Genomic DNA, 23,681 nt, shown 5'->3' on the forward strand with positions numbered 1-23,681 from the left:
ACACCTTTGAAGACATGAAGTAGAAATATCGATAGTTTAAAGACATGATATTTTATTGAATTCATGAATAGGAATGGTATAATGCAGTAGCTATACATGTTGATAAATGTTTCCCTATCTATGCTATGTTTTGGATAGTTTTCCTCCTGTAGCCATAGGACTTACAAGAGTGTTAATTGGATCTTTACACCTTTTTCATAATATGATGATAAGAATATATATGTATATGGAAGGTTGTGTGCGCATTGATTATTTTGCAGGTGATTTCCACAGACATTCAAGGACCAACATTGCAGTATTGGAATAGTTAAAGCCAACCATGGATTGCAAGACCTTCGTAAGCAAGGCAAATCAATTTCTATTGCATGTAGCATACAGATGTAGTTCCCTCAACATGATATATTTCTAGAGGATTTATTCATGTTTAATGTTGTTTCTATTATGAAACTTTATGAGTTTGAAACTAATCCTCATTTATGGAGTGATCTTAGATTTAGGAGGTAGTTGTAAGTTTTCCTTCAAATAAATGATTGTTGTAACTTTTTAAAAGTGAAGTTGAAAGAGTCAAATGAGTTGGTTTTTCATAACAGAACTATTGTGATATTGTTTTTTAATCAAGCATAATCTTTCTCCATGAATGAATAGAATGCACATATCAAGTTTATATCTCTTATCTTCATTGTATTTTATGTTCACTCATCCAAGGGGTCCTACTTGGTGAGTGAATTGTTCTCTTAGAGTAAAATTCATTTTCCTATTCATTTCTAAGTAAGGTAGAACTTTATTGCTCCTATAACCACTAATAACAGAATTGGTAGACTATTCATGTAGCATAAGCAGTTAGAGTAACTCCTACTCGTGATTACATGCTTTGTTAGAGTAATTTCATTTGCTAGTTTTAGTTTAGTTTTCCTAAAGCTCAAGCATTTGAATTCCACAAGTTAGTCTTAAGATTGAGAGGGTTTAAAGCATATACTTTGTGAATGCCATTCCAAGTTTACGTCCCTGATCGATAATTAAATAAGATTGAATAATTCATTTAAAAACCAATTACAGTGTCCAATCCTAAATAGTCAGTCCATTGTTGTAGGTTTTTGATACCATAATTTGGACAAGGAAGTTAACTTGTAAGTGAGCACCATTTAATCTGAATTAACATATGTGGGACTCAAACTAGACAAGTTCAGAACCATAGAATCAACAAACAATTAAAATAATTATGAATACAATGGGAATCCTACAAATTCTATGATAAAAGTTTCCTTGAGGCAAGCTAACTAGTACAATCTCGACCAAAGAGAATTAGTTTCTCCCTGTGTTGTTGCAAAGACAAAATATCCTCAACCAAACAATCCAAATTCTTTGCAGAAGATCCTCCTTTAGACACGGCCTACACTACCATTTCTTTTCACTTCATTGCGTTTCTCTTGATTTCCCTACCAAATTCTTCCTCACCATCCAAAACACTATAGAGAACTCTCTGAATTTCATCCCTGCCCACCACCTTCCAAATCCTTAGCCAACATTTCACCTCTTCCTCTATAAATTTAGCATTAAATAGCTGCTCAACACTGATCGGCCAGCAAATGAAGGGCTCTCTATAGGAAATGCCCTCTAGCAATGAATTACATGCATAATGTCTGAGAAAATCCCCAATTGCAGGATGAGAAAGCAGGTCGAATTGATCCGTCCAACCCGTTACAATTTGTCCCCATTGCTCTATTCTGGCCCTGAATCCATGGGGCAATTGCTCACCATCAAAACCCACATTGACTAGAGGATGAAGGACCCACAAAAAGGGCTTAATGCTCCACTCCAACCCCAAGGTGAGCTCATTCATTTCTTCATAGGTGATGGAATTATCAGAGCCGAAGGACACATAAACTACCAAACCCATCAGTTGGCAGTCCAACCATTCTAATTCAAGACAATCAGAAGAATGACACTTTCTGCTAACGGGCTCGGTGCAACAACTTTGGAATTGGTGTATATGATATGATTCAATCTCCTCATATGTGTTCAAGATTGTCCCCTAGCTTCCCTTTTGGTTTATGGGGAGCACATTTTTCAAAAAGAGGTGCTTTGGGTGTGAGGCATTTGCATCAATAAGCTCGGGAGTCATTTCAAAGGTAGAGAGAAATGTGTGATTTTCCCCTATTCTGGGACAATGTATCAACTTGAATCAAATTGTGGGGGAGGATTTTTCGGAGGGATTCCACACGATTCATGGAAAATGGACGTGGCTATCCTCCCTACAACTTGTACTGTTGGCCAACTTTCCAAAAATAAAAAACATCATTGATTTTTTCAAAAAAATTAGCATTTGATCTTCATGATCTGCATAGTTTGTAATCAAAAACAAAAAAAAATGGAAACAACTTACTATATTTTCGTGAATCTGGAAAAAAAAAGAAGTTTGACTTTATTTTGTCTTTAGTGCAATTTTTCTAGAGATTGGCCTATCCCATGGAGGATGGGGGAAGAACATTGGATGTTAATTTTGAGTGTCAAAACCCATATTTGCATAGCCTGAGTAAAGTGGACAAACTTCCTGCCATGTAGATATCATTGAGGAAATTGATTAAGTTAATAACTTTATTGCTTTCATTAATAACATAGTTAGTTAAGATCAACTATTACTTCAATTTGATCTGCTAGAAAGGAGGATATTGGGTCAGTAACATTTATTTTTGAGATTTAAAAAAAAATGTGTCAATTACGATGGAAGCTTCCCATATGAACCTGTGGTTTGTTCTGGAAATGTGACATCAATCTTCAATTTTTTATCTCCACCTTCTAAAAATAGCACATGCATCTCATAGAAAACTTTTGTTTTGTCTTAAATGGAAGACTTTGATGCTTCAACATTAAAGCTGCTCCACATGAAGAATAGAGTACACACGGTCTTAACTAAGTGTGACATAATTGGAGTTCACATATATTTGAATGGATTCAAACACAAGTTGCTAAAGAAGCAGATGCATCCCTTTGCAGGTAAATTGTTTTAAGCAGATATGCATTCTTAGGCTCTTATATGCTTTATTTAAGCTCTATGAAGGAAGGAGGACTTTGTTTCTTTGGAATTCAATCAGTCCATTACAATGAAAGAACTGGAGACAGCTAGGAGGAGGAAAGAAAGGAAAAGGGGGAGCTTAGGATTGGAGTTCTAGCAAAAAAAAATAAGCGATAAGCATCAGGTTCTTTTGTTCTTTTGTTGTTTATGCAAATTTTGATTGCTCTGTCTAGAATGTCAGATTTCCTTTGAATTTGAACCAAATCTTTGTAAATGATAGTACTTGTAGTTTAAGCATCTTTTTTTTCCTTTTCATTGAAGGCTTGTTAGTAAACAAATCTCAATGAGTTGACATCTAAAGAAAATCATTTTCTTTACCTCTAAATCTATAATGTGTATGTTATTACGTCTCCCTGTTAATATGGTAACCGTCTACAAAGAAAGGAAAAACAAGATCTTAGTTGAATGTGGAAATTGGTAGTAAATAACATGGCAGCTTGATGCCTATAAGGAGTGCATGATTATCCCTATTATACATGTTTCCAGATGGGATCTAACATTGCTTTTAGGATTGTTTTTTTGTGTGTGTGTTGATGTATCCTTAACGAAGGCATGAATAGCCTTGGAAGTGCCTTTATTCCTTTGTCTATATATTTTTATGGCATTGAGAGTACCCTTTGTAGTGCAATACTTATGTTATTCTATGGAATCAATATGGCCTAGTATCCATAGTAGGTGTTAATGGTCGAATGAATTGACAAAAACTAATATTTATCCCTCCAATCTATGACATTGTCTAAACATAAGGACAAATCAATGTCATAGGAACTAGGAAATCTGAACTTATATAAACTAATTTGTGTTGAGTGTTTCTAGAAACTATGCTTATTAACTTTTCATATCAAAGAGTACTGGTTGTGGAACCAACACCCTTACCACACACGAAAATACCCAATCCAATATTGTGTTGAACATGTCCTTGTGAGGGAGGACTGCAGAATTCATTCGGCTAAAATAGCATGTCCCTTTTGTTGTTTGAGACTAAAGATATGATCCAATACTAAACTGGGAACAGACAAGGTCTACTTTATTGTTTAAAACTACTGTTTCCTGGATTACCATTTTACCTTGCCATTTTTGAGGGTTTGAGCATAAATTGAATGGTGGTGAGAACAAAGCTGCAAAAATAACTAGTAGCGATTACTCCTCCCATACCTTAATTCAATTGTCTCCAATATACAAACATTGATTTTGGATACCTTGGTTGTAGAAGTTAACCATTGAAATCTAGATTTAGATGTTCCCAAGGAATGGGACTGTCCTTGAGACCATACACTACACCAAAATTCTTATGCGAGAATAACTGAAACCACTTTTCCATAGTAAACTATTATTCCATTTATATACTCAGCAAACAAAATGTACATTTGTGTGAAACTCTACGGCTTGCAATTCTTGCTATAGTAAATCCATGCTCTTATAAGCTTGGAAGTAATCGTAGTTATGTTGTCCTTTCCTTCAAGTTGGAATAATAATAATAATAAGTTGGGGCGATGAATGCATGATAGTAGTTGGGCATGCTTGTTGTATTTCCACCATGCCTTGCAATGTTGTTAAACTTCAAATCTAGTTATTATTGTTCATTTTATGAATGTTTGATGAAAATAATAAATCTAGCACTTGTGAGTGGAATAAAAGAGTCAAAATTTTGAAACTTAGTTTAAACTGAGAGAATTAATTGCTTAGTTTCTAACTCTCTGATTAGTACTGTACCTTAATTTTACTTTTCACTCATTAAGAATTACTTGAAAAGAATATTCTCATGTTTAAACTTATGGAGTCATTGGTGACTAGAATACTCCTTTAATAAAGATTAATGTACTCTTAACCTAATTGACAAATGGGTACCTCATGTATCTAACATTAATAATTTCATATTTTTAGCAAACATGTCTTAGTTGTGCCAATGATTTAGTAGTAAAAACTATTATAATCCCGAATGGTTGTGTTTCTTTACTCGTTTAGTTGAGTGCATGCATTCTCTAAATTATTTGTATATGCAAAGGTAGATGAGTTCATATTTTGAGATTTTGAGATGTGATTGCATGTTACCATATTGAGCATTTTTTTACTCCTTTACGAGATGAGAAAAATGTGGCTAGATTGGAGGGTTAGAGATGGATACATTATGCTTTGTTTCTCTCTACCTGGTAGTATTTTTAGAATGGATTTGGTATGTTTCATTTCTTCTATCAACTAATTATGGCTCTTTAAGTGTTTAACCAAGCCATTTCATTTTAATTCATATGTAGATATTATGAGTAGATATGCTTTCATTTATTTCACTGCATATTGAGTACATATGTTGTTTTATATTTCCTATAACACTTTGTGAATATGCTAACTAGACATATGTGGAAAGTAGTAGGTTTCACAGTTGTACTAGACCCATCTGATCCTCTTGTTCTGAGTTGCTAGGATTTTCATGCCAAGGTTGGGGCCTTCTTCATGTCATGAAGAACCCCGGGGGAGCTAAACACTCTATGGTTGGTGTGGTAAAAGTACCTGGGCCACACTCTAGTCTCAGATAGTGGATGAACAACATCTGATGGCTTTGGAGACTTGATCACACCGATGGACACATGTTTGATGTTACAATCTTAGATTGGTTTTGACCAGTAAGTGTCTATACACTTAAGTCATTTACATACTTCATACCAAATAGGTAACATATGCCGAGCACAACATATAAGTTAGAGTATGCCAAGTAAACAGTGAGTTCCAAGTCACTCAAGTACCGAGCAAACAATATATGTTGAGTGATTCAAGAACCAAGCAAGCAGTGCATGTTGAGTCATTCAAATGTCGAGTGATAGTATTGAAGTCAGTATATGCCGAGCACCAGGGTCATCAATTGTAGAGTAAAATAGTTTTTTCATAGTTGTTTGTATTGGCACAAACTACTAAGTAAATTGTTTTGAGCTGACTTAAAGATTGAATTATGATATTTTGGTGATAAGGACAAATCTTAAATTGGAATCCCTATGCATTACATGCACCCAATCAGATAAAGGGAAGGTTTAAGCACCAATATGGGTGAATCATAGCCATTGATTCATACCTAACCCTAAGTCACCTAGATCTTCTTAAGGAGGACAAACCCTAAACTTTCTAATAGCATGAAAGGGAATGAATGAAGGATCAAGGAGAGTTTTGCATGCATAAACCAAAACATCATGGTGACCAAGGTATTATGACCTAAATTGTATTGCAAAATCAGTTAAAGGAGAATAGAGGAAGGGAATAGTGAATAGTAGAGAGACATCAGATCAAGAAGGGTCAACTATACATCAGTTTAGAGGTGATTTTTTATCAAGCAACAAAGTGCTAACCGCAGGATCATTGCTGAGACATTCTAACAGGTGAATCAGTTAAATCTCTTAACAAAGTAGTCCTAATAGGCTATATTGAAATCCTCTAACAAGGTGCTTACTTAATTATGAGTTAAAGTCCTATTAAAAGGCACACTTCTAACAGGGTGTTCAAATCCTTTAATAGGGTGAAACCTAATAGTCTTTGTAAGCCTTTAATAGAGCAAACCTTTTAAGGGTAGATCATGGTTCATGATCAAACATTGTAACTTTCATTAGATACACTTTATTACTGCAATGGTGAATATTTGTGGGTGTCATCCCCACCCCATTTTTACCTTCTCATTGGAGGGTTTTTGGGTAATCATATCTAGTGTCATATCTGTGTGAATGCTTACTTGTTTACATATTTTAGATGTATATGCTTCATATGGTATTTCAGTTTATTTTTTGAATGTATGAGATGGATGTGTGGTGAATGTTTTATGGGTTGAAGTTTAAAGCACTGATTCACACACCCCCCCTCCCCCCCAGAAGTTTACCTTTCCTATTGTAATTCCAACAATTGGTATCATAGCCTTATTCTCTAAAAGAGGAGCTTTGCATCTTTGAGGAAAGATCTTGGAAATCAAAGTCTACAAGTTGGAAAAGATTATTAAGAACTAGGAGATTGAAATACATCTTATTCTACATCAGTTGAATGAAGCAAGAGAAGATCTAAAGAAATCTTTAAAGAGAAGGAAGGAAATTGCTATTGAAGAGAATGATACTCAATACAAAGAGATAGACACTACTAAGGTTTTTGCAAATAGAAACTCAAGTGAATTTGATATGGCAGTTGTAGATCTAATGAAAAAGAATAGAATCCAAGCTAAAGAAATCAGAAATCTTAAGTTAGAGCAAGAATCACAAGCCATACTACTATGTGAGGTGATTGAACTGAAAAAGAAAGCTATGGAAGACAAATTCATGATCGAAGATGACAAAAGAGTTTTGACTAGCAGAGTGGAAGAGAAATCATTAGAGGTAACTAGGATTGCTAACATGCAATTGGAAACTTTGGGTCAAATGATGAATGCCAACCATGAATTGAATGCCAAGGACATTGAGATAACAACACTGAAGTTGCAAAATGAATAGTTGAGCAATGACCTAAAAAGGGAAAAGGAATTTTCTAAAAGTTTCAATAAACCAAATGAAACTATCAAGTACTTTGAACCATTGATGAGATCCCCTAGATCTAACAATGATACATTTGGACTAGGATACACAAGTACTGAAGAAGGAGAATCATCCAAAAGTGCTGAAGAAAGGAGTAAAAGGTAAGAATTCTAAACCTACTTTTCATAATTGTGGTAAGAAAGGACATACTTCTAATGTGTGTAGGAGCAAGACTGTAAATCATAATATTAAGCAGAAGAGCATGGGTCACTATCTTAAGTGCAACACATAGGGTCATCAAGCACATGAATGTAGAACTAAGACCATGTACACTCAAAGATTTGAAGGATACTGTTATAACTATCAAAAGTATGGACATAGAGCTTTTGAGTGCAAATCCAACCCAATGTGGTCGTCAAACAAGCAAACAAAGGTAAAGAACAATGGTAACTTTTATAATTGGGATTATAATACAAGTTATAGTTGTCATTACTATCAATAGTATGGACATGTGTACTAAGAACTATATTAGAACACACTTCAGGAGTGACTACAAAAGATGGTTGAGTCAAACCACATGTTTTAGCTATTTGAAGACTCATCACATTAGTCGATATTGTCCAACTAGGTCAAAGGCACCAAGTTGTGAGTTCAACAAAGGCAAAGGCAAGGTAGATATTGAAAATGTTAGAGATGAGACGAATAAGACATGTAAGGGAAAGGAGGATTGTAGCACATCAAGTGGAGAAGGGATCACTTCACCCAATGGGTCAAGTAATCACACCTCATCAAACTAAGCAATCAAGAGGTATGTGGGACTGATATTTAAAAAGGATGCATCATACAATAGTTCCAAGGATTTAGTCCTGAAAAGATTATATAAGCATGAATAAAGATGCAAAAGTGTTATTAGGAATCAACGATAAAAAAAATCTTTAAGTTTTTCATGTTATTGCAAACATGAAAAGTTTCCTATGGTTGCCGAGTGAAATACTAGTGGATGCCAAGCTAATAGATTGGCTAGTTGATGTTGAGCTCGTAATGGTTGCTGAGCAAATGAGAAGAAAAGTGGATGCTGAGTGAGTTAGAAATTAGTTGATGTTGAGCTTACAGCTGTGTAAGCAATTAGCATTAATTGCAATATTTTAAAAAGATATTTGATCAATTTCTGCTCATTCAACATCATTTGAATTCGAAAGAGAGCAAGAAAGTCTAAAGATGATCTGGAAATTTCATCCAAAGTGTTTGCAAGAGATTTGAGCAATTGTTCGACATCATTTTATCAAGATTTACAAGGTATTTATCGTGTGCCAAGATATGCTATTTTAAATTTTGTAAACCCTAGATTTATATAATTTCATCTAGTTCTTCAAAAGAAAAAGGTGTAGAAGGAAAAGAGGTTTTAAATGTTCAGTTAGTTAGAAATGAGATAAAACCACCTATTTTCAAGGCCATTCTAGAGATAGCATACAAACAATATCCCTCTGGTGTGTTATCTATGATACCACTGCAAGTTTTAATGATTCAAGATGTCAAAAACTGTTATAATTGTAAGATTGGGAGTATTGGTGACATGGAAATAAGAGAGGAGTATGGAAGATTATGTGGAAATAGTGTGTTTAGGGAAGAATTCAAGATTGTAGAAAAGAAAGGGCTAACTCGTGCCCTAGATTTCCCTAACATTTTCAAAACTGAGTGGATCAAGATTATTTTGGGTAGAATTCATGATAGCTTAGTGTGGTTAAATAATGGGCCAATCAAAATCACAAAGAGGATAATTCATAGGGTAACAGGGTATCCAACCCTAGATTGGCCAAAGTCTATGAGAAGTGATTCCAAAGAATTTATTGAAAAGAATATAGCGGTTGTGTGGAACAAGAGGGGAATGACCATAGACACAATCACCAATCCTCTAGTAGCTTTTGTAGTAAGGGTAATCACACATAAGTTTTATCAATCAAGTAGATTGAATAGTGTACCCTGCATTGCAGTGGATATGGGCTACAAGATTGTGAAGAAGGATCATACATATGATCTTTATGAGTTGTAGCTACAACAATTGATTGAAAATTTGGGAGCAATAAGGAAATCAAAGAGTGCTCAATGTAAATTTGGATCTATTTTGCCATGTATCTTCTTTTATGTACAAAACACATTTCCTACATTTGGCAATGTTGCATGGAAGACAAATAGGTCTATTGTAGTTCAAATAGGAGAGTTCATTGAACAATTAGGTGATAACTTTGAGTCAGTAATGACTAGCTATTTTTAGGATTTCAAACAATCCATGAAGAAGAGATTAAGGATTCTAGTATCATTAGGGGAAAAATATTATGATGATGTTTGTTTCCTAGTTGATGTTGATCACACATTTGTAAAAGAAACAATTCCTAGAGTGAGATGGCTAAGGCCATTAGGTTATGAGATTAACATTGATGAGGCCTTTGCAACAATTATAACATTACTTGTAGAAGAAGTGGACAAGAATATCAAAGCTTTTGGTAACTATGAGTTGGCCAAATCAAAGATTACTATGGAGTTGAAGATTACCTCAGTGATTAAGAAGAAGGATAAATTGGTGAAGAAACTAAAAGAAAAATTTGGTGAAGGTGACAAGGAGGAAGAAGAAGAGGAAGAGGATGAAGAGGAAGAAGACACTCAGATTCAAGTACCTCTGGCATTGACACAAGGTCAGGGTGAGGATCAACAAGAGGAAGAAATAGAGACTATAGAAGGTGCGGAGGAAGCACCAATTCCTACTAATCAAAAGAAGAGAAAGGCCAAGGCACAAGTAGTGACATGACCTAAAAAGGTTGCTAAACCAAGCCAACCCAAACCAACAACACCTACCAGAAGGGCCAGAACACGAGTAATTGCATAAAAGGCTAAAGAGGTAGCCAATTCTACAGAGTAGGAAGGTAAAAGCACAGAAAATGCCTAGAAGAAAATATGTTGCTCAAGTTGAAACTGATGAGGAAAGGACTGAATCTGATGACAACAACCAATTCCAAGTGGTGAGTCATAATCCATCCTTAGATCTAGATAACATATGTGATAATGTTAGAAACAATGTTGATTTATCAAGTTTCTCTCACATTGACTTTGAAAATCTTGGAAAAGTTGAAAAGCATCAAGTGGAGGAGGCAATATATGCCATGATGGCTACTTTCAAGAAGGCTCCTCTAGAGATTACCAACTCCATACCTAAAAGTCTATATGAAAGAGTTGAGCAAAAATGGCATTATTGTTTGAACTTAGAAAGACAAATAAGGGAGACATCCCTCGCCCAAGTTATGCCAGAACTCGGCAAGGTACAAATATCCAAAGCCATAAAGAAATATGTTCTTAGATTTGTTCCTAAATATAGGGTATTTAGCATACTAAAAAACAACATAGAGGATGTTGTAATAAAGTCTAAAAAAATATGGAAGATCACATACAGACTAACCATAGTCAAAGAAGGAGAATAGGAACCTATTGAGGTCAAAGATGATGAAGATGATGACAATGAAGAAGGCATAGTTGAAGGAGGCATTGATATGAATATAGATGATCAAGCAACAACTAAGGTAGAGCAGCAACAAGAACAAAGTGTATAAGATACACAAATGTTGAGTGCCAACCCTCCACAAATAATAAGTGTAAGTACTGAGATTGTTACAGTAAAGGATGTTTCTGATCCTACTGATCAAAACATCAATCCCCTAACAAAGGAAGACTTGAAAAAGATACTTGACCAATCTACACTACAAGAAAAATTATGTGATAGCCTTGTATTGGTAAGTGTAGATGAAATTCAGAAATCAGTGACTATAACTGCAAGGGAGGAGGTGAAAACATAAGAACTACCTATAATCACTCCTCAAGTCACTAGTGTACAACCTTCACAACCCTCAATTCTATATCAAAGGAAGGAGACAATAAAATGCACTGCTAGTGCACACACATATGGCACTCCAATCTCAGAAAATGTACTAGAAGTTGCAAAAGATAAGGTTGAGACAATTGGAGAAGATAAGGTGGAAACACTAGTCACTAATGTGACACAGAGTCAAATAGGTTAGGTAAATGTACTTGCACCTACAGTAAAAGAACAAGGTGCAATTCAAATAAACAAGGTAGAAAAGGACAAGCCTGAAGAGACACATTTGATAACCAAGCCAAAGGAACTAGTGGTAATTCAAGCATTGGTAACATTACTAGTATTTGGAACTCCTTCCATTCAAACTCTTCATAGGCTAGGCACAGATGCAACACTTTTACAATACTTAGTACCGAGTCCTAGTTCATCAAAGGTAGAAGAGGTAATAACCTATGGAGATGTTAGCCTAGATGAAGAAAATGTTTTGCCTAAGTATGATTATGCATCAATAACAATTGAGCAAATGGGTATACTTCAAGAAGCCCTAGCAAGAAATAAAAATCAAGAACTTCTCAGAAGGGAGCATAGGCAAAAGCAAGCTTTGCTTGATATCAAAGACATCTTCTTAAATGCATTCAGTTTGCCTACTCCAGATGAAACAAAGCCAATTATTGAACAATTGACCAACATAGTGGAAAGAGTAAGTGATACAAACCTGGATAGTAATGCCAAATTATTAGAATGGTCTACGAAGAAATTTCAAAGTAAAGTAAATGAGAAGATATCTAGTGAAATAGCACTTACACAAGTTGCATTGGCAACTAAGATAGACAATGTGAAGAAGATACTAAAGAATATTTTCTCTCTGTATACCAAATTGTGTAATCCTATACTCTTCACACAAGAGATAAGGAATCACATCCTGAGCTTGGAAAGTCAAATGAACTCATTTGGTGCAAGATTGCCCATGAATCCAGTTCAAAGTGAGAAACATTTCAAGACACTATTGCAAACCCAAAGTCAATTAGCAACACTATCTGCAGAAGAAGCCAACATAAAGGCTAAACTGATAAGCATCTAGACTACATTGACTCCTCATATGGACATTCTACAGAAGGATTTGGGCTATGTAGAAACTCTTATGAAGAAAGACCCCAATATTTCTACATTAGATGGTCTAGTACACATTGTTGCCAAACTGGCCATCCAAATTAAGTCTTTGAAGGTAGCTTGTGACAATTGGGATGTCGCTCTTAAAATTATTCTTGAGGTCCATAAATCCTTTTTGGACAAATACACTATCAGTGTATGACCCTTTGACTTCAATGTCAAAAAGGGGGAGTAAGAGCATGGGGGAGAAAGCATGGGAGAGCATGGGAGAGCAAGAGTAAAGGGGGATTAAGAACAACAAGCAAGTGAAAGAGTATCAGTTGAAGCAAATCTACTTAGTAGGAGTAAGATTTTGATTATAGAATAGATCAAACAACTAAGGGGAGTTATAAGATTTTGAGGTATAAGTTGTTGCAAAGTTTTGAAAATTTGAAAATTTGTATAGAAGTTGAATAGTCAGTTATGTTATGCTCATAATAATAAGAGTATTAATGTATGACCAAGTGTTTTTGACACTCATGTGAAAGGGGAGATTGTTACAATCTCAGATTTCTTTTGACCAGTGAGCGTCTATACACTTAAGTCATTTACTTTGTTCATATCGAACAGGTAACATATGTCGAGCACAACATATAAGTTAGAGTATGCTAAGTAAACAATGAGTCTTGAGTCATTCATATGTTGAGTCACTCAAGTACTGAGAAAATAGTATATGCTAAGTGATTTGGGAACCAAGCAAGTAGTGCATGCCGAGTCATTCAAATGTCAAACACTAAGGACTTCAATTGCTGTGTAAAACCGTTTTGTCATTGTTGTTTGTATTGGCACAAAATACTATGTAAACTATTTTGAGCCGACTTAAAGATTGAATTGTGATATTTGGTGATAAGGACGAATCTTAAATTGGAATCCGTATGCATTACATGCACCCAATCAGATGAATGGAAAGTTTAAGTGGCAAAATGGGTGAATCATAATCGTTGATTCATACCTAACCCTAAGTCACCTAGGTTTTCTTAAGGAGAACAAACCCTAAAATTTCTAAGAGCATGAAAGGGAATGAATGAAGGATCAAGGAGATTTTTTGCATGCATAAACTAGGACATTCATGGTGACCAAGGTATTATGATCTGAATTGCATTGCAAAATCAGTTAAAGGAGAACAAAGGAAGGAAAAAGTGAACAACAGAGAGACATCTGATCAAGAAGGATCAAGTATACATCAGTTTAGAGGTGATCTATCATCAAGCAACAAAGTGCTAACCGTAGAATCATTGTTGAGACATTCTAACTGGTGAATCAGTTAAATCTCTTAACATAGTAGTCCTAACAAGCTGTATTGAAATCCTCTGACAAGGTGCTTACTTAATTGTAGATTTAAAAATAATGTACTTGATTCTTACATGTGAGAAGCAAGAAGGATGTAAATTCCCAATATCCATTGAGGTAGATAATTGATGGTTATGAATTTCTATAAACTCAGTTTGTGATAGCAAGGAAATATGTCTTACATGGTGTAAGTGACACATTTTGCAGAGGTAGTGCAAGAAATATGATATTAGACTCATGAAATAATTGGGGTAATCTAGTATGACATGGAGGAGAAATAAGGGATTTTGTTTGTAAAGATATTGCATGTTTTGAAGTTTGGTCATATTATTAGCGCTCCTTGGACGCAAGATGTCATGACAATTCTACTCCCTATGGTGACTGGTGAGAGTCATTGTGCTTTATGTGAATTGGTTTTTGTTTGATCATGTGATCTTTTAGTTTTTATGAATTTTAAAGTAATGAAGGGCTAGCTTGAAAAATAAAAGTTTAAAATCTTTCTTGTGACCACATAGCCACTTATTTTCTCGATGATTTGTCTTCTCTGACTCCTATTCTCTTTAAATTAATTAATTTTTTTTCTCCTTTTTGGACTTTGATTTGAGAATTGTCAAAATTTATTTAAGGTTTCTTTGATCTTGAGATGGCTAGGGTGTGTGTGTTTTATGATGCTAGTCCTATGTTTTGAGGTGATGTCATCTATCATGTTTAGTATGAAACATTGATAGGATGTTTAAGGGAGTAGATTGTGAAGAACATGCCATTCTTCTTTTTATATTAAAATTTTATCATTTTACATATGAGATTTGGAAAGCTTACCTTCTAGTGTGGGTGTCGAATGTGGATAGAAAGGGAGGGGTAGAAGTGATGCTTTCCTTTTTCACTCTACCTACCAATGTAACACTGGTACTAAAAAATGTTTTGGTCAAATCTATGTGCATATGTTTATTTGATTTGCTTGCCCATGTTTCATCTCCTTGTCACATCTATGATTAGGGCTACTTGGACATATGTGGGAAGTAGTATGTTTCATGGTTGCACCAGATACCTCCTACTATTTGCATTATGTGGGCATTGCTAGGTTGGGAATTCTACATGCTAGGTAGGATCCCAATGAAAGGACTTTTTGAACTATGTGGGCATTGCCAGGTTAGGAATTCTACGTGTTAAGGTAGGATCCCAAGGAAGTACATTTTGTATTATTTGGGCATTGTAGGATTGGGAATTCTATGTGTTAGGTAGAATCTCAAGGAAGTGTAAGGCTTCATGGTTGGGTAGGAAAGTACCTCAATCATACTTCATGTGATGATTGCATGGCGAGTAGGTCATACATCACAACATGTGCTTATATGTTGGTTAAGCATACTTAATGAAACAATGAATATTAATGTTAATTTGTAACATTTTGACTTAGAATTTCCTTGGAATATTGTGGTGACGAGACGGGTTTGAGGGCCAAGGTCACACAAATAAGAAAGTGGTTCTACTAATATTTACTCATGATTGGTGCGCATACCTAGATGATTTACTAAATTTGAGAAAATCACATTACATATTGTACTTGTATGATGTACTTATGGTTCCATGTTTGACGTTTAGGTTGACATTTTATATGATGCTCATTAAGGTATGACACTTTAAGATTTTACTTGATGTAAGCATATGATGGAATGAAGTTTGACATGTAGGTCAACTTCTTAAGTGTATTCATTTGTCATAGTCTTGAGATGACATGTTATGTTCGATAGTTTGGTCAATACTCAACATATGAAACGTAATCATTGTGGTATTTATAATTTTGACATGTAGGTCAAAAATTAGTATAAAGATACATATTTAATTGGAAGATATTTTAACTACTAGTCGAGTTGACTATTTGTAGTCAAGATTTGACTTGACTTGACTTTTGGCCTAGGTGGCATGTGTATGGAAATATGGTTTTTGCCATAGTTATACTCTCAAGAGAAGTTGATATTGTGACTCCTAGTTTATAGGAAGTTTTTGGCACCATTGACTTAGTCAACTCAGTCAATGAACATTGGCGAATGAGTTGGTCATGTTGAGTTGTCTATTTTAGACTCCTAGCCGATATGTTGTTCAACATAGGCTTTGTCATTATGTATTCGACTTAGACAATTGATCAATGGGCGTGGTTGGGATTTGGTTTAATTTTCTATTGGATGTAGAACTCTGGGTCAATGTTGCTTGATACATTTGACTGTGTGGTTTTCTATCATTCATCTTCTTATTATATTGGTAATATATACTACTAATTTTGAGCTAAAATGATGAATTTTGATGTCAGCTTTTGCAAACATTTAGATGCATAATGATGATTAATGTTAATGAGTACATTGATGATGTTATATGCGGATGTCATTATATTTTATGATGATTTAAATGATGGTATATGTAGATGTCATTATATTTAGATGTAATGTGATTATATTACTTGATTTTGTTTCATGGATATTGACGTAATGTTGTAGATGCTTACTCACTACCGAGCACGATATGTTGGATGGTATGTATAATTTATTATTTTTGTTACTTGTGATCAAGGTGTGATTCAAGAGGAGTTTAAAGGAAACATTGACTCTTGATATTTATAGTTGAATACTTATCATTGAGCTATTGACATTGTAAATGAACTAAAGGTATTGTGAGTCTGTATGTATGAGTATGATAGGAAGTGGATATGAAGTATCTACTAGTAGGGTCAAATCCATGTAATGCCAAGGTATGGCAAGTAAACATAGGTATGTGTTTTGATATCATGCAATTTCAAGGTAATATGTTACTTACCTTTGAGAATCCTTGAGACAAGGAAGTGTTTGATTTGATTTATGATACATGATGGACGGGTATATTTGATCATGTTTCTATGTGCACTGATCTATCGATGTGGTTTTGAGTGTATTTGAGTGGGTTGCAGGGTGAAGGTGAGAGTGTGGTTGAGGTAGAGAAGGATAACTCCTCGGAAGGAGATGGTTGGATTGTCTAGTAGCCTACACACACCACATAGTTATTATTGTTTTTGGTTTACTAACCTTTGTTTCTTCTTTATCTCAAGTCAACTTTGAGTTTTGTTTCTACTTAAAGCTCTTTTGATGGAAACATAAAATGGTACATACTAAATCACTTTATTTTATGTATTGTGATATATGGTGATTGATAAATTTCATTTCCTTAACTTAGTAGTGTATGTACAATTGATGTATATTATATTAGAATGCATTCAATTAAAAATCTATTCTTTAAAGAAATGAATGTAGCATATGTCTTATGATTTTCTTATCTACCTTTAGAAATGACTTCAATTCTTATATATATATCAATGCATCGGAACAATGCATTTTCTAAGGGGGGAAGGATGTCACAACTCGTATTTGCATAACCCGAGTAAAGTGAAAAAACTTACTACCATGTAGATATCATTGGGGAAATTGATTAAGTTAATAACTTTATTGCTTTCATTAGTAAAATAGTTAGTTAAGATCAACTATTACTTTAGTTTGATCGGCTATAAAGGAGGATATTGGGTCAGTTATATTTATTTATGAGATTAAAAAAAATATGTGTCAATTACTGGTTTGTTCTAGAAACATGACATCAATCTCCAGTTTTCTATCTCCACCTTCTAAAAATAGCACATGCATCTCATAGAAAAGTTTTGTATTGTCTTATATAGAAGACTTTGATGCTTCAACATTAAAGCCACTCCACATGAAGAACAGAGTACACATGGCCTTAACTAAGTGCGACATAATTGGATTTTGCATATATTTGAATGAACTCAAACACAAGTTGCTAAAGAAGCAGAGGCATCCCTTTGTAGGTAAATTGTTTTAAGTAGAGATGCGTTCTTAGGCTCTGATCTACTCCATTTGAGCTCTATGAAGGAAGGAGGACTTTGTTTGTTTGGTATTCAATCAGTCTTTTACAATGAAAGAACTGGAGACAACTAGGAGGAGGCAATAAAGGAAAAAGGGGAGCTTAGGATTGGAGCTCTAGCAAAAGAATTAAGTGATAGGCATCAGGTTCTTTTGTTCTTTTTTTGTTTATGCAATTTTGATTGCTCTATCTAGAATGTCAGAGTTACTTTGAATGTAAACCAAACCTTTGTAAATGATAGTACTTATGGTCGGAGCATCTTTTTTTTTTCCTTTTCATTGAAGGCTTTTCAATAAACAAATCTCAATGAGTTAACATCTAAAGAAAATCATTTATTTCCCTCTAAATCTATAATGTGTATGCTATTACGTCTCCCTGTTAATATGGTAATTGTCTACAAAGAAAGGACAAACACGATCTTAGTTGAATGTGGAAATTGGTAGTAAATGTTGTGTCAACTTGATGCCTATAAGGAGTGCATGATTATCCTTGTTATACTCATTACCAGATGGGATCCAACATTACTTTTAGGATTTTTATTTATTTTGTGTGTGTGTGTGTGTGTGTGTGTGTGTGTGTGTGTGTGTGTGTGTGTTGATGTATCCTTAATGAAGACATGAATAGCCTTGGAAGTGCCTTTATTCCTTTCTGTATATATTTTGATGCAGGAGCATCCTAGGTGTAAGAGCAATCTTGCATTACCCAAACATATTTTATTTTTAGTCTTTTCTATTTTAATAAGGACTAGTAGACACGGTGGTTACTATTTATGAGAATTTTCTATTTTTAGTAAGTTTGTCATATGAGCTCAGAATGTTAATCATTTTCTACATGAAGGTTCATTTTGGAATTATAAGCTTACCATAAAAATCTCATTGCTCTAGCTTAAGTATCAGAGAAGTTATTGCGGATTTTTGATGGAAACATTTGTAAAAAAATCTTCAAGCTCATCATTGGAGGCCTTAGAGTGCCCAAATGAGGTCTGAAAATGTGACAGAAGGGCACTAGTGCGATTCCAAGCCTATAGATCAACAACTGGCATTTTTGAAAAGTGGTTATAATAGCCAATCAGAGCAATAATTAAAGAGTTATGGCCTTTCGAAGTTGGGCTACTGAAATTTCTAAAATGATTTGTCAAAGATGTATTTAGCCGACTTTATATGTATTGTTAGGGTTTGTCGGCCCTAGGTATTAAGTTTGAGCATCTAGAACCTTCTTGGGTGGCATAAAATTGCCTATTTAAGAAAGGCTTGAACATTGTCTAGGATAGCTATGGGTGATAGTTTGTAGCTTGTCTTGCATATTTATTATAATGAAGGCACCCATGTGGGTTAGCATATTGTACTTGTCAATTATGTAACACCGCATTTGCAGAACAAATAAGAAGTCCATATTTTGTCCTCACATGTGTTGTTGTTTCTTTGCTTTTGTTATGAGTTTATGGTATTAAGGGAAGCACCCTTCATCATATTTTTATGGCATTGAGAGTACCCTCTGTAGTGCACCACTTATGTTATTCTATGGAATCAATATGAAAAAGTATCCATAGTAGGTGTTAATGTTCAAATGAATTGAGAGAAACTGATATTTATCCTTGCAAACGATGACATTGTTTGAAAATAAGGACAAATCAATGTCATAGGAACTAGGAAATCCAAACTTATATAAACTAATTTGTGTCGAGTGTTTCCAGAAACTATGCTTATTAACTTTTCATATCAAAGGCTGGTTGTGGAACCGACACCCTTACCACTCATGAAGGAATGGTCTCTCGAATACCCAATCCAATATTGTGTTGAACATTTCCTTGTGAGGGAGGACAGTAGAATTTTTTTAGCTAAAATAACATGTCCCTTTTGTTGTTTGAGACTAAAGCTATGATCCAATGCTAAACTAGGAACTAACAAGGTCTACTTTACTGTTTAAAACTACGAATGCCTAGATTGCTATTTCACCTTGCCATTTATGAGGTTTTGAGCATAAATTGAATGGTGTTGAGAACAAAGTTGCAAAAAATAATTAGTAGCGATTACTCCTCCCATACCTTAATTCAATTGTCTCCACTATACAAACATTGATTTTAGATACCTTGGTTGTGGAAGTTAACCATAATCTAGATTTAGATGTTCCCAAGGAATGGGGCTGTCCTTGAGACCATACACTACACCAAAATTCTTATGCGGGAATAACTGAAACTACTTTTCTATAGTAAATTGTTATTCTATTTATATACTTAACAAACTTAATGTATATTTGTGTAAAACTCTATAGCTTGCAATGCTTTCTATAGCAAAATCGTGCTCTTATAAGCTTGGAAGTAATTGTAGTTATGTTGTCCTTTCCTTCAAGTTGGAATAATAATAATAATAAGTTGGGGTGATGAATGCATGATAGTAGCTTGGCATGCTTGCTATATTTCCACCATGCTTTGGAATGTTGCTAAACTTCAAATCTAGTTATTATTGTTCATTTTATGAATCTTTGATGAAAATAATAAATCTGGCACTTGTGAGTGGAATATAAGAGAAACTCTAGAACTTAGTTTAAACTGAGAGAACAAATTACTTAGTTTTAACTCTTTGATTAGTATTGTACCTTAATTTTACTTTTTGCTCATTAAGAAATACTTCAAAAGAATATCCTCATGTTTAAATTTATGGAGTGATTGGTGACTAGTATACTCTTGTAATGAAGATTAATGTACTCTTAACCTAATTGACCAATGGGCACCTCACGTATCTAACATTAATAATTTCATATTTTTCGCAAACATGTCTTAGTTGTGCCAATGATTTAGCAGTAAAAACTGTTATAATCTTGAATTGTTGTGTTCCTTTACTCCTTTAGTTCAGTGCATTCTCTAAATTATTTGCACCTTAATTAAAAACATATTGTATGTTAGTTAATTGCAAGTGTTTGCAAATTACTAACACATATTGTATGTTAGTTAATTGTAAGTGTTTGCAAATTACTAAGACATATTAATACAATTAGGCAATATGTTTTTTACTAAGGTGCAAATAGGTTGCTTTGTAGACATTGTCAGAATTTGATGGTCACCCCTTCTATCATTGGATTGGTCTAGTCATTTTAATGCCTTTCATTTTACATTTTAAGATAAATAGTAGTAGCCGTTTTTTTTAATTTATAAATAATTTAATAATTCTTTTAAATTGAAATATTCTATGAATATAAGATAAATATGTGAAGATTAAATTCATAAGTTTTTAAATTCATAGAGTTTATAAAGTAATATACAATTTTAAAAAGTAATTATGAATTAGTAATATATGTTAAATTAAGTAAGTTTATTAGTTTATATAGTGTATACTAATATTTTAAATTGGTATACAGAGGTAGAGAATTAATATCAAATGAAATTTACAATTTTTGCATTGACACAGGAATCAAAAGACAAACATCTTCACTAAGGACACCTCCACAAAATGGGATAGTTGAAAGGAGAAACAGATATGTGATGGATTGTGCAAGAACACTAATGATGGAGAAGAATGTTGCTTTGCAATACTGAAGAGAAGCTATCAATATAGTTGTCTATATCTTGAACCAAGTACAAATAAAGAAAGAAATACATGAAGATGAAGAAAAGAAGGAACCTGAAGATTACAAAACCCTTATGTACTACTATGAAGGCATGTCTATTAATGGTGATGATTCAAAGAACCAAGTTGCTAATCAACAAGAATCGGTGACTGTCGAGTCACGTACAATGGATGCCGAGTTGCATTCAAGAGCCGAGTTACAGTCAGAAGCCAAATATAAATGTATCATAGTATATAAGTGAAAGTTTTTAAAGAATGTATAAAACATTATAGTACTCTTTTGAATCAAAATTGATAATCTAATTAGTATACTAAATTATACTTAATAATATTATATGAAAATATAAAACTATTGAGTATATTTATAAGGAATACGTAATATTTAATAAGAATAGAGAATATCATAAAGAAAATTTATCACGTCTAAGATATTTATGAACTAATTATATCAAATACCAAAAAAATTAAGAATTAAATTTATCAATTTTATTTAAAATAAATTAGAGACCTAATATCTATATAAACTTACGTTTTATTGAAATTATAATTTAAAAATTATGCCATTAAATTTTATTATATATAAAATATTAAATTTATAAAAGTTCAAAAAATATCATGTAGACATATTGAGAGATAAAATATACCCTTTAAATATTTATTATTTTACAATTATATTAAGCCATCAATTTGAGCTTTTTTGGGCCTGTTTGGCTGTAAAAATTGTCGAATGCGACATTTATCTATGTTGGAATAAGCTTTTTTCTGGTATGCGCATTCTTAAAATAAGTTTTGGAATATCATTTGGACTTGTTTGGTTGACTTGGAAGAGGAGTCAAAAGATGCATATTCTGTTTAGTTGTAACAATTGAAATAGGAATTGGAATAAGTTTTGTTTTAAAATTTAATAATTAAATTATTTTTTAATTTGGTAATATTTTAAATAAGTAAGATTTTTTATTTATAAAAACTGATTTTTTATTAATTATTTAAAAGCCAAATTATTTTAATTAACCTTTATTTTATTTTTCAAATTGACTTTATAAGTGAAAAATATACCACAACCTTTGAAATTCATCGAAATTCAAAGGACATATTATATTTGTATATTATAAATTTAATTCTAAATTAAATCAAATTATTTTAATGAGTATAAGATCAAAACTAAAATTATTTTATTTTTAAATATAGTAAAGAAAATAAAAAATATAAATAAGTCAAGATCATTAATATGATATTTAAATGGTCTTTCAACATAGTTTTAATTATAAGACTAAACACAAGATTTATTTGTAAAGATAATTTTATGAAAGTTTAGAAAAGATATCAAATCTGATATTAGTCATTTTTGTCATTTAAAAAAAATTTTATTAAACGTTAAATAATGTTGACCTAGTTTATATCTTATGATGAACTGAGAAAATAGTCCAAAAGTGCGTTTGAGTGGCAAAATAGTCACGAACGTGACAATCAATCAAATTGAGTTTATTAAAAACAAGAATAAGAATAAGGTATTTGTATTCCACATTTTTTTAGAAATTCCACTATACTCATTTTATGGTCAAATTAAGATAGACAAATTCTAATTCCAGACGAATGCAGTTATTTAGATTTTCCTATTCCCACCCAATTCTTACAACCGAACGACACCTTTACGTCTCATCAAATTCAAGGTGCTTGTTCTCAATATTGATCATATCACAATATTCTTATTCTTGAAATTGCTTATTAAACATTTAGTGTATTCTTATTCTTTAAATTGCTTATTAAAGATTAAATATTTGATTATTTCATTTGACGCACTTGCTAGCTCCTAATTTGGCAATACAAGAGACCGTCATCAGTTGTTTGTCACCATAGAATGCACAAAGACGCTAGTGTATCCTCTGTTGTTGGACATTTTTCATACATGCATATATGGGAAGAGTTTCAAAGAAACAGATGGCAGCGGTGGCTGTGATAGTTATGAAAAATTGAATTTTTCAGAAGTTGGATTTCATATTTTGGCTAGCCTCTGCCAATAATCTCATGTATGCACAGCATATGCTCAACACAACAATTGAAGCCTAATAAATTGTAAGCACTATGAAATTGTTGAAAAATCTTCTTAAATTCACATATGAAACTGAAATCTATTATTCACGGTAGCACATGCGCTTGAAATTTTTTCTGGATTCTCCAGAGATTATTATTATTATTAAATATAGAAACTTCAAATAAGATTCTATTAATATCCTTTACCGCACCATTTAATCTGAATCAACATATGTGGGACTACTGGACAAGTTCAAAACCTCGAATTAACAACAGGCAGTTAAAAAAAAATTCTAGATACAGCAGCAATCCTACAAATTATATGATAAAAGTACCCCTGGCGCAAG

The 23,681-nt window shown here is 33.3% G+C and overlaps 1 protein-coding gene across 1 annotated transcript; it reads right to left on the bottom strand.

The window, feature by feature from the left end:
• Positions 1 to 1,408: 1,408 nt before the first annotated feature.
• Positions 1,409 to 1,897, bottom strand: LOC149579463 (UDP-glycosyltransferase 72B1-like). The gene has a single exon (XM_089801775.1). It carries the CDS (start codon positions 1,895 to 1,897, stop codon positions 1,409 to 1,411), a length of 489 nt encoding a protein of 162 aa, XP_089657901.1.
• Positions 1,898 to 23,681: the final 21,784 nt, after the last annotated feature.

This window comes from Cupressus sempervirens, chromosome 1, assembly GCF_028749045.1.
Source record: "Cupressus sempervirens isolate cs-2001-9-10 chromosome 1, ASM2874904v1, whole genome shotgun sequence".
Taxonomy (NCBI): domain Eukaryota; kingdom Viridiplantae; phylum Streptophyta; class Pinopsida; order Cupressales; family Cupressaceae; genus Cupressus; species Cupressus sempervirens.

Coding starts and splice junctions, on each gene's coding strand:
- LOC149579463 (XM_089801775.1), bottom strand. CDS start 1,897: ATGGGTTTGGTAGTTTATGTGTCCTTCGGCTCTGATAATTCCATCACC.